General features: G+C 44.9%; 1 protein-coding gene across 4 annotated transcripts in view; it reads right to left on the bottom strand.

The window, feature by feature from the left end:
* The window catches only part of APLF (aprataxin and PNKP like factor), a 617,611-nt gene that overhangs the window by 322,788 nt on the left and 282,297 nt on the right, over nucleotides 1–12,526 (bottom strand). For all 4 annotated transcript variants that reach the window (XM_069234079.1, XM_069234080.1, XM_069234081.1 and 1 more), the window contains exon 5: nucleotides 3,171–3,300. In XM_069234079.1, coding sequence (XP_069090180.1) covers nucleotides 3,171–3,300 — 130 coding nt within the window. The remainder of the gene's footprint in view (nucleotides 1–3,170; nucleotides 3,301–12,526) is intronic.

Here is a 12,526-nt window from a genome sequence, read left to right as displayed (position 1 = left end):
TGGCGGATTCTCGTCCGTGCTCCAACCGTCAGATGATGAACCACTACTATAAGTGCGGGTCTTTTTCAAAATAGTGGTGGATTCATCAGATGATCGAGATTGGGTATCTACATCGTAATCATCTTTGATATAAGGATAAACCTTCTCTCTACTAAATCTCACAATATCCTTTTGCAGTTTGGTGACTTTCTGTTGTGTCAAAAAATCTTTGGTTTCATTCAATTAAGCTGTAATTTCAGAAAGGCGGCTCTTAAAGGCTGTTAGTATTATTGTTGTCTTAAGGCTATGTTCCAATGCATTAATTTGAATCGTAATAGTATCGGCCAAACGCCTGGAGGTGTTTATAATTAGGACTAGCCAATCTCTGGTACATTTCCAGGCTATTTGAGCCCAATCCTTCCTAAAGGCTAAATCTTGCAGGAATATCCGGGGAATGTTAGAAACTAATAGCCCGTTGGGTGCAATGTTGGCTCGTAGGTACTCTGTCATGATGGTACCGTGCATGACAGTTTTAATTAAGTCTTTTTTTAATGCAGAGAGTTTATCCCATTCGGATTTGAGGCTACCCGTAGCGGCAGCCCCCTCATTATCAAGGATAGACGGTGTCTGTAAAATTGCTGACACCATGTCGTCATCGTAGCTAAGTCCCTGGAAATCTTCCATTATGAAAATATTTACCAGGGTAGCCTAAAAACTTGTAAGTTAAGAAAAGGTCCCACAGCAAACTGCTGTACAAAGCATAAAGATAAGAAGAAGGAAGGGGGGGACCGGGAGATTAAACTGGTCCAGTGTACACTCTCCCAACAATAGTACAAAAACGAAAGTACACTGTTCCACGTAAGAAGAACTAGGGAGACCTGAACATTCAGGAGCAAGAACCCTCAAGCATCACAGTGGATGACTAGCATCATCATCGGGTAGTGCTCCACGCGAGGCTGGCAGTGCAGTGCCTGACGGGCTCCCCAAGAAGGGGGCAACAAGCCGTTTTGTTCTTGATAGTGACTGGTAAGTTCCAGCTATCTGAAGCGAGCGTGTCTGCATTCAGGCACCAGCGCACAAAGGAGAGAACAAAAGAATAAAATAAAATTGGTTATTCATCACCACATATTTCATAATTTACTCAATAGTCAGGGATGAAACCAAGATTAAAAACAAGGGAAAGTAATTAATTGAGGGTCAATGCTCAATTACTTTCAAAAACTCAAAAGGATATCACTCTGGAAATCCCTTAAACTAGGTCAACATGTTTCGCGTCATGCGGTCCTTACGGATCCAGTGACGCTTCATCAGGACCAAATTATACAAAAAGGTGAATCAGCTCTTCTCCTAAATAACAAAAATATGTCACAGTGTATAAGTTAAAAAAAAAGGTGTCAGCCGGTCACTTACATTGAAGTATACAAGCTTAGTCATTGTCAGGTCGCCCTGGAAGAGAGAATAAAAATAAAACACAACACCACAATGTACCCAACAGTGGTCACAGGTGTAAACATGCAAACAGGTGCATCATGAAAAATACTGTGGTGGAAAACAGGCCAACAATACACACGGGCTTACCGCCCCCAAGTTGAAAATGGGCTCCTTGGTAAGGGCGTTCCGAGGACTCGGACGATTACTAAATATAATAGACATAAAAACATCCACAAGTAAAGAATCTGTCAGATAATCAGTATAAACTAGCCTCTATTAAGGAGGTATTTGTTAAAAACCAAGTCAAAAACACTCATTTAAGAGGAAAAGGTCACTTTTCTGGAAGAATGTATGTTAAAAATGTTTGTTAACGGAGTGATCTTTAAAGGAAATGCTGGTGTAGACCATAATATAGAATAGTATAGAACGGTAGTTATCTTAGTGAGTAAGGATCGTTTGCAAAAACGAATGTAAAAGCACTAAGAAAGTGAGTACGGATCGTTTGCAAAAACCGAATGTACAAGCGCTAAGAACGTGACTAACTGGGTCACGGCGCCGCTGGAGTAACATTGCAGGCTGTCAGTAAAATGTTGCCCAGGTGTTACAATAAACCGCGGATAAATGCTCGCCCCGTTTCCGGCCCGGGAAGGGAGGACAGAGTACTTACTAGTTCCATCGTCGGTCCGGAATGAGGACCTACCCTCCGTGAACGCCAAACCGCAAGACAACGCAGTGTGCGCACACGGAGCGTTATGAAAGCCTCGTGGACCCGGAAGTTTTCTCCGTGGCCATGGGAACATTACGTCTAAGTGCGTCCCGATGCCTGGTGCAGGGGCGCGTTCCAGGGTCAAGGAAATAAAGGAAGGACTAAAGAGCGAGCCATATTGGTGGTAACAAAATACAGTTAAGCACTCGTGAACCAACAGTGAAAGGTTCACACAAAGAGGGAGCTAATGTTACAACATGTTAAGGAGAGAGCACAAGCACTTTTGCACTGGGTAGCAATGGAAAAGTGTACGGAATTCTAAAGCCAACAAAGGAATGAGCACGGTATGGGAGTCACTTTTGGGAGGGGGTAGTGTTGTGATCTTCGGGAGACATGAGGGGTGGGGCCCAGAGGGAATCTCTGGGGGGCAGACTGGTTGGGTAAGGCGAAGGGGGTGCACTTAAGCCAAAGAGAAAAATAAAAGTAGAAATGTCATCTTAGAAGACTCACAAAATATACCAACTAGATGTCCACAAACGTGAATCCACATAATACTATGAAGCAGTTTTCCAAAGGTAGAAAACACTGCTCTTCGTAGTTTCACAAGGTCTACAACCATGACTAAGTTAAGGAAAACAATTCTAACTTGCTTGGCTCTGGGTTTGACTCTGATAAGGTAAAGACTATCAACAATCCATTAAGAAGCATCTTTAATAAGTAAGTCATTAAATGGTTTCATGGGATCTCATAGACATAACCCTTATAAAAAAAAAGTTTAGCATCAAGATAAAATTGTAATAAATTCATAAATATTTCAGTAAATCTTGTAAATTCCCTGGTGCATCATTACATATAATGTCTTTTTTTACTATGGTGACATTAAGTATAGGCCAAATTTGCACAAGTAGACACTGGACTGATGGGGAAAAAAACAGGATACCGGGTATATAGGAACTATCCAGTTACTCTTTTATTTTAAATGTGAAATTAAAATGATCAGAATTTCTCAGTGTGCAAAATTAAAGAATTCTAGACAGAACATGCAGTTTAGTACCTCCTTTAGCGGGTGAATCTGAAAGTGGTCTTATATCAAGCCCTTCCTGCAGCATCCAGGGTGGAAGGTCACGTTTCCTCTGGATGGGCTTTGTTTGCTGCATCCCCTTGTTCCAGTTTGCAGAAGGAAGCTAAATACAACATCAAAACAGGAATTACTCATGTTTTAGATACTTAAAATAAAACAGGTATTAGATATTTAACATATTAGAATGTTCAGCCACAAATAAACAAGTTACTTACCTTTGGTAGTGAATTGTCTGGAAGAGACAATATCTAGCTGCAGATTCTTTAACTTTGAATCTCCCAGGCGTTAAACTGGATTCGGTAAATTTTTGCGTGAGCAGTACCCTAGCAGGCAGTCAAATGGCTTAGTTTGGTTCTACGCCTCGGTCACCTATATATATGCCACCTCCGCATGTGGACATCAGTTACTTTTCACAACTTTCCAAACCAGGAGCACAGAGCCATGAAGAGCTCTGACATTGGTGTGTTAAAACTTGAGCCCTCAAATGGATCATCCCTAATCTGTCTGCAGAGAGGGGAGGAATGGGTGGGTCTGTAAGGAATCTGCAGCTAGATATTGTCTCTATCAGATCATTTGTTATCGAAGGTAAGTAACTTTTTCCATCTAACAAAGACTTCTAGCTGCAGATTCCTTACCTTTGAATAGATACCCAAGCAATACCGTCCCCAGAGGCGGGCTGTGAATAAATTGTAAACTAGAAAGTCCAGCGGGACTGAACGTGTGAAATGCTCATCCCTGCAGATTTGACTATCCAGGCAGTAGTATTTTTCAAACGTGTGCAAGGATGCCCATGTTGCTGCCTGCCAGATATCTGGGTCTCCACATGCTAACGCAGTGGTCGCAGCCTTTCCCTTCGTGGAAAGGGCCCTTAAATACTCAGTAGGCTGTTTCTTGGCCACAGCATAACAGATTTTAATACAGAGAACTACTCACCATGAAATGGTCTGACCTTTCTTTGCTCCAACATACTCCACAAAGAGTTGGTCATCCACTCAGAACTCTTTTGTGTGGTCAAGGTAGAATGACAATGCTCTTTTTGGGTCCAGATGTTGGAGTCGCTCCTCTTCTTTAGAGGGATGTGGAGGACCGTAGAAGGTGGGCAGCGTGGCTAATTGTCCCAAATGAAAGGGGTCCCCACTTTTGGTAGGAAAGAGGTCCTAGTGCTAAGCACTACTTTGTCTAGAAGCGCAGTCAAATAGGGAGGTTTAGATGACAAAGCCTGTAGCTCACTCACCCTCATGGCAGATGTCATTGCCACTAGAAAGGCTGTCTTGATAGTAAGCAGCCAGAGAAGACAACTGTGCAACGGTTCAAAGGGAGCACACATGAGGTAGGTGAGCGCCAAATTAAGGTCCCACTGAGGCATTGTAAAGGGTGAAGGGGGAAACATATCTACAAGCCCTTTGAGAAACCTATTTACAATAGGGGACTTAAACAGAGAGGGTTGGTCAGGCAGACCTAGAAAGGGAGACCGAGCAGATAGATACCCCTTAAGCGTACCCAGAGCAGAGCCCTGCTGTGCAAGGGTAAGAATGAAGAGTAGACTATGAGAAAGAGAGGTAGAAAGAGGGTCAATAGACTTTTCTGTACAATATAATACAAACTTTTGCTATTGGCAGGAGTATACCATCTTAGTGGAGGGATGCATGGCTGGCAGAATAACGTGACAGACTTCGGGAGGAAGGTCGCAGGCTGTCAACTATCACTTCTCAAACTCCATGCAATAAGACGGAGAGTTGACAGGTTCGGGTGGAGAACCCTACGTTGCTGCTGAGCAAGAAGGTTCTTCCGAAGGAGCAATATGATCAGGCGAGCAATGCTCATTCACAGAAGTTCAGGATACCAGGCTCTCCGTGCCCAGTCCCATGCCACCAGAGTGACTGGGGGCCTGTCATTCCTGATCTTCTTGAGAACTCTGGGCAATATTAGTATGGGTGGAATGGTGCACAGCAGGCCTGAACTCCACTCGAAATGTAAAGAGTCTCCGTGCGATAGTCGCCTTGGAAATTCCAATGCCAAAACTGATGACATTGTGAGTTCTCTTCGGAGGCAACCCGATCTAACCAAGGCTCAGCCCTCTGTTGAAAGAGTCCTAGTGCCACCTCCAAATGGAGATGCCACTCGTGATCCACTAAGTATCAGGGGCTGAGTTTGTCCACCATGGAATTCAGAGAATCTGCCAGGTGTTGAACCACCAGGGTTACAGCCTGCTGCCCCAGCCATGTCCAGAGACATGTCTCTTGACAAAGGGTCCACAACCCCACCCACCCCTGTTTGTTGCAATACCACATGGCAGTGGTGTTGTCCTTGAACACCTGCACTATCTCCCCCCCCCCCCCGAAAGACAGAAGAAATTCCTTCATTTCCAGTCAGATCCCTCAGAGGTCCAGCAAGTTGATGTAGAGTCTGGATTCCGCTGGAGACTAGAGTACTATGATCTCCACCCCTCCCAGATGGCTGTCCCATTCCAGCATGACACATCTGTCACCCCTGTGAAATCTGGTTGGGGAAGACAGAGGATTCTGCCTTTCATCCAATTGTGGTTCGTCAGCCAACACTGCAAGTCTTTTGCTGTTCCCTTCGAGATCTGGAACACATCAGAGAGATTTCCTCTGATGCTGCGCCCACTGGAACTTCAGGTCCCACTGCAGTGCCTGCACATGACATCTGTCATGGTTAACCCATAGGACACAGAAGCCATGAGGGCCAGCAGCCTCAGAGTCACTCTCACTGAAATCCAAGACCGAGGCTCAAACATCAGTATTGTTGCCTGAACATCCTGGACTCAATACTCAGTAGGATAAGCCCAAACTGTACTGTGTCCAAAACAGTTCAGTTGAAAGAGAGGGTCTGAGAGGGAGTCCGGTTGGGTTCTTTGGCATGTTTATAGTGAACTCCAGTGAATGCAGGAGGTCCACCGTAGCTTTCGCTTTCAAGTACAGATTACACTGTGAACCCTTCATTATTGTGAATTCAATTCTCCCTGTATGTTCCATTCTTCTTCATGTTTCAGCTAGGACACATGATTATGTATCCATGTACCTGGAAATTTTTTCACTTTTTATGGATTTCTGTGGTGTTTTCTCAGTTTTGGAAATAACTGTTCATCAGTGTTTATTTGATTGGATAGCCCCCAAGATCGATATAAACTTTGGTTTTTGGTGTTCACTGACCAAGTTGCAGTGATTGCTGTAATGCATATATCGCATTTGATGGAGACGTGTTGCATGATATTTAGTGACTTTCCATCAGCAGTAAGTCCAATAGACATATTGTATACTGTAGTAAGCATATATGTCTGTGTAATGTACTCTCAATCACAGACTCTGTCACCTACCTTCTCTGACACACCTTTCCCCGCAAAGCGTTGTGTGTGTGGATTTTCAGCTCTTGTCTGCCAACTTCACCTCTAAAGGGCCCAGGGACTGGATAGTGCACCACTTGGCAGGGCAGGAGTCTTAGCAGAGAGCCCAGATTTTGGCACAGAAAGTCTTTGATTGCCCTGAAACTTCAAAACAGGAGGCACGCTCAGTTCAAGACCTTGGAGATTCTTCACAAGCAGGAATGCACGACAAAATCCAGTCTTTGCCCCCTTTCACAGGCAGAAGCAGCAACTGTAGGATAGCCCAACAAAGCACAGGCAGGGGCAGCACTTCTCAGCTCTTCTCCTTGTCAGAGGTTCCTCTTGAATCCAGAAGTAATCTAATTTTCAGGGGATTTGGGTCCAATACGTATACCCCCTTCTGCCTTTGAAGTAGGTGCACTTCAAAGGAAAGTATCTGTTGTTCACAATATCCTGCCTTACCCAGGCAAGGTCCAAGACACACACCAGGGGGTTAGAGACTGCATTGTGAGAGGGCAGGCACAGCCTCTTCAGGTGTAAGTGACCACTCCTCCCTCCACTCTAGCACAGGTAGCTCATCAGGATATGCAGGCTACACCCCAGCTCCCTTTGTCTCACTGTCTAGAGGGGATTCACAAATAGCCCAGCTGTCAAACTGACCCAGACACAAACCCACAAACAGGCAGTCACAGAATGGTTTAAGCAAGAAAATACCTACTTTCTAAAAGTAGCATTTTCAAACTAACAATCTTAAAACCAACTTCACTAAAATATGTATTTTTAAATTGTGAGTTCAGAGACACCAAACTCCAAATTTCCATCTGCTCAGAAAAAGGAAACTGCACTTTAATAGTATTTAAAGGCAGCCCCCAAGTTAACCTCTGAGAGAAATAGGCCTTGCAATTGTGAAATACAATTTGTTTTAGGACACGTAAAACACATCAATAGACGTCCCACCTTTAACATACACTGTACCCTGCCCATGGGTCTTACATGTATAAAAAGGGAGGGTTTGGGTCTAACAAGTGGTTACAACTGCCAAGTCGAATCAGCAGTGCAAGACTGCACACAGAGACACTGCAGTGGCAGGTCTCAGACATGTTTGCAGGGCTACTCATGTGGGTGGCACAACCAGTGCTGCAGGCCCACTAGTATCATTTGATTTACAGGCCCTGGGAACTTCTAGTGCATTTTACCAGGGACGTATTAGTAAATCAAATATGCCAATCAGGTATAAACCAATCACCAATACAATTTACACAGAGAGCATATGCACTTTAGCCCTGGTTAGCAGTGGTTAAGTGCACAGAGTCCTAAAGCCAACAGAAACTGGTCAGAAAAAATAGGAGGCCAACGTTTTGGGGATGACCCTGCAAAAAGAGCCATTTCCAACAACCATGCACATGCTGACAATACAATTTTCACAGGTACCTGCCACCTTGCATTGAGTGTTGGCAGTTAACCTGCTATTGATAAAGACATATGAGCAAAAGGGACTCATGTTTCAAAGGCTTTTACCCATTTTGTGTCTATGGAAAATGTGACAGTACATCTACGTCACGTTTCTCGTAAGCCAGCCATTTCATCAATTAATGACAGAGTTAAACACTGGCAAGAGATCATAAATGATTTTAATATTCTCAGATTCTCTAAAGTGTATAACATAATTAGATCACACCTGAAAACATGTTTCTAAACCCTTGACCTTTAATCCAAGCACAGACACTGTATGATACAACAGGAAACGAAAAAAGCAACATTTTACTGACATCCCTAAACAATAAAATGCAAATAGATTCATTTAGTACAATCTTTTTGTGCTGCAGCCTTGTGTAACACAAACACATCATGTAGGGGCGCTTCAGGAGGAGTTCAGAAAATATATATGAAATCCTCAACAGATGGAACAATATCCACCGGACGGCTGCACTAATCCCTTAGTCAAACCTCGATTGTAGGGATGAAGTAAAGTTCAACAGTTCAGAGTTAATTTGTATCGAATTTATTCCATATAATAGTTTCACAGAATCCTGCAACGAGTGTCATATCTATAGATATATATATATATATATATATAAATATATATATATATATATATATACACATACATTTAAAACCTACTGTCAGTTGCCAGTAGTAGATAGTTCTAGTTAGAACCTACTTTCTATAGGAAAGGCAGCTTTTGTTTCATCAATAACTTTGGCACCATTTAACAAATCTTCACTACATTTTCAAAACTAGTTTGTCACTCACTTTAACTGCTGTCTTGAAAGGTTTAAGGTGATTTGTCCAGAGGGGGGCAGAAAAACGCTTTTTTCCCCAATTCAATTTCCCTAAAGGAGAGATGACTACAACCCGAACCAGTGGACGAAATTACACCAAACGTGGCAGATCTTGGTCCAGAAAGAGGTCTTATTCATTATTTGTTCAGTATTAAATGAAAAAGATACGTTATTAGTGAATAAGAAAACCATAAAACATCTGGAAAAGACAGACTAGGTTAACAATACCTAGGGTATTCTTACCCATTCGCCCATAACCCTCTTCGATTAAAATACAAAACTCTTATGGTAGATAAAGTGCAAGTGCAAAAGTGTCAAGTAAAAAATACACATACTAAGATGATATAACACCATCATAATAAAATATGTTAAAAACACCTAAAACCTGGGAGCAATTCTTAGGCAGAGATCCTCCTGTCCATCACATCTTTACATATCTCATTTGGTCCAGGCCTACTTATCCGTGCCCTAAAAATTATTGCCCAATAACCCACCCATACAGTCTTTAAATCCTCATCATTGGCAAGCAAGGCTGTTATGCTGACAATAATAAAGTGCGATACACAGATAACAAACGACACTCAACATTAAAACAATAAGTCACCATTATAAAAGAACACAATCATGGTGAAAGCCTCAAAACAGTATTAATAAGAATACAGTCTAGCCTTCACTCGGATGCTTCAAAATACCTACAGGGCTGGTCGCAGGTGTTGAGTGGATTATTTTCCCCACTTTACCTAAATTTATGTTAAAAACAACTATATTTCTCGCTTACCTTGACACAGAAAAGGTTGTTGGGCAAGAAAACGTACCGTATTCCCTTGGCCTTAAACACAAGATGCAAATATTTGTCAAAACAATCCCTATTCCTTCGTTAGAGTGAGCGGGGCGAGGCAACCAGACAGGCAGAAATTCTCAGGAACTGAATTTATCTACTGTTTAACATTTCATTGCTTGGGTCAAGTGCTGACATGACCGCTGGCCTACAGGATCAAACTCCTAGGACATTGAATTACCTTCTCAGTAGTTCCCTTCTCTGTCTTTGGAGGACTGGACATATACAGACCACATGGGTCAATGTCTCCCTAGTCTGATGGCATAACCTACAATCCTGGGATTGTATCTCAGCCTCCATTTTCCATTTAGGTAGGAAAGCAAGGGTTGGAAAAACTCCCAGTCTAAGCCGTAAAAGGCTATTTAAATTTAATGGATAGAGAAGCAGACAAAATTAGTGATTCTATACCTAGTTTATATAAATTTAGAACCAACCATCCGTGTGATCATTTGAAAAGCTCTTCCATATCTCCAAGCCAGCTTAGTCGGCAATGAATACCCCATAGATCACCCAGCTCAATGTGTGCTATGCTTTTTTCCAAAATGCTCCTTGAAGCTACTATTACCCCTTTCAAGACTGATTTTCTGCCAGACTAAATTAGCTAGGGTTCCCTTAGTGGCAAGGCGTAATTTATAACAACCCTTGATAAATGCTGCTGGCCTGGCCAGTGATTGCTTTACTAAAGAAAATTCAAATCTAACTTGAGCCGGAGAGGCTGATCTAGGTAGCTGAAAGACCTGTTTATATGAGTTGACTAGTAACTTATCTAACAAGGCCACCTTGGCCCACTTTCATTATTTCTGTACCATAAGAAAGTGTTGGTAGTAATTTAGCTCTCATAACCATTGTCATCAGCTTAAGACGACGCCCAAGGATTTATATTGCTAGATTTCCAAAAGCATGATTTAAGGCTTGGGCCTTCTCTTGATTACTTCTCTATGGCCTGCAAACGTACCTTTTGAGTCGATCTTGACCCCCAGATATGTGTATGCTGCCACTTCTTCAATATGACACCCGTTCAAATACCACTTACTGTGTAAAGTGGGTTTACGGTTGAGGGGGATTATTTTTGTTTTACCCTGATTTATTTCCATATCATTGGCTTGCACATGTCCTACAAAAATGCCCAAAAGTGGTCGTAAGCCTAATCTAGAGTCGTCAAACAACAACAGGTCATCTGCATAAAGTAGGCTGGATATTTGGCAGCCGCCAACGGTAGGGGGGTAGGCTGGCTGATTATCAAAAACTGGAGATAGGTCTGCTACATATAGGTTGAAAAGAAGTGGAGCTAAAACACAGCCCTGCTTCAGTCCAGTTGCGGTCTTAATGGACCTGGATAGATAGGAACCATCCCCTAGTTTGATTTTTACCCAGGTGTTTGAGTAGAGCATAATGATGGCATTCAGTAAGTTTGCTGGCGGGGCGTGGCCTGGCCGTCCTGCAAGATGGATGCCAACTTGTGAGGCTCTGCAGGGCGGGAGCATTAATCCGCCACTGATCCAAGCGTATTGGACTCCCGGAGTTCCTAACCTGCCGGCAGCTGGGCGCCGGTCGCTTGTGGAGGAGCGGAGCGGCGAACAGGCCTTCTTGGTGGTGGGGGCCGTGCATGGGGCCGATCGCGCGGCTGCTGGCCGGGCCTCGTGGTGTGCCAGGGCCATTGTAATGGAGCTAGGCCTGACAGCGGGCTGGGCATTGGCTGGGGCCGACGAGCTCGAAGTACATGAGCCATTTGGGCCCCCTGGAATGGCTGCGAGGCGGGCGCCTGTGGATCAGCGCTGAAGGCAAGGACCGGACTCGAAAGACCTGGCTGGTTGGGGAGCGGCAGCTGGAGGCTGTGGGGACGTGTCGGTGAGTGCAGGCGCCGGACCTGCCGCTCCTGGTTTTCAGCCTTGCCGCCTGGTGACTGGGGCAGGGCCCGCCGACGGCGTGAGCTGAAGCGCCGGGCCTTGGCTTGCAGGGCCTACCTGGGGGCTGCTAGCTGCTGGCTGCTCTGCCCGGGGTGGCGGTGAAGGAGAGACTTCGGAGGAGGGAGGCCTTGTGGTGTGCTAGGGCCGGCGCGGGCCAGAGGCGGTGCGGAGCAGTACCGGGGTCATTGCCTGCCCTCCCCTCCTCCACCCTGAACATTGGCGAGGTTAAGCAGGCCCTAAGTAAATGAGCCATTGGACCCCTTGGAATCCCGCCGGCGGGGTGTGCTGGAGCACCGTGCCTTGGTCTGCGGGACCTCACTGGGCGGCCATCGGCTGCCCTGCCCGGGGTGGCAGTGAAGGAGAGGCTTCAGTTGAGAGAGGCCGCGTCTTGCTGTGGTGAACTGCGTAAGCACGTGGATGAGGAGCTGTTGAGTGGCCAGGTCTGCTAGACTAGACGACGGGCAGGGGTATGGGGCGGGCGGCCTTCCTGGTGTGTTGTCAGTTCTAGGTGAGAGGAGTCTGGCTGGGTAGTGTCGGCTGAGGGTTCTGGAGGCTGGGCTGTGTGCCAGTGCCCCACATCCATACGGCAAGACGCCCCCGCCGGGGGCTGTACCTGGACACGATGGGCAAGACGGACCCCAAACAATTGAAACTGGTTTTTGAGGGCACATAAAAGAGCAGCCATGTGGGCAGATCGATGGAGGAGCTGCCCCAAGAGGATGACCCGCAGTCAAGGCCATGTTTATGGACTTAAAGCACAGTTTGGCTGCTACGGATACTAAGCTGAACCATTTAACTAATCGCATGGATCCTCTGAAAGACAAGGTGGATGATCACAACACCTGCCTTGAGCAGGCAGAATCTAGAGTTTCGGACTTTGAGGATGGCCTGTGCCGGGACAGCGAACGACTTCTTCAAATGGAACGGGTGCTTGAGATCATCCGGAACAAAAACAAGGA

Source organism: Pleurodeles waltl, chromosome 5, assembly GCF_031143425.1.
Source record: "Pleurodeles waltl isolate 20211129_DDA chromosome 5, aPleWal1.hap1.20221129, whole genome shotgun sequence".
NCBI lineage: Eukaryota > Metazoa > Chordata > Amphibia > Caudata > Salamandridae > Pleurodeles > Pleurodeles waltl.
This window is presented reverse-complemented; position numbering and strand designations above follow the sequence as displayed.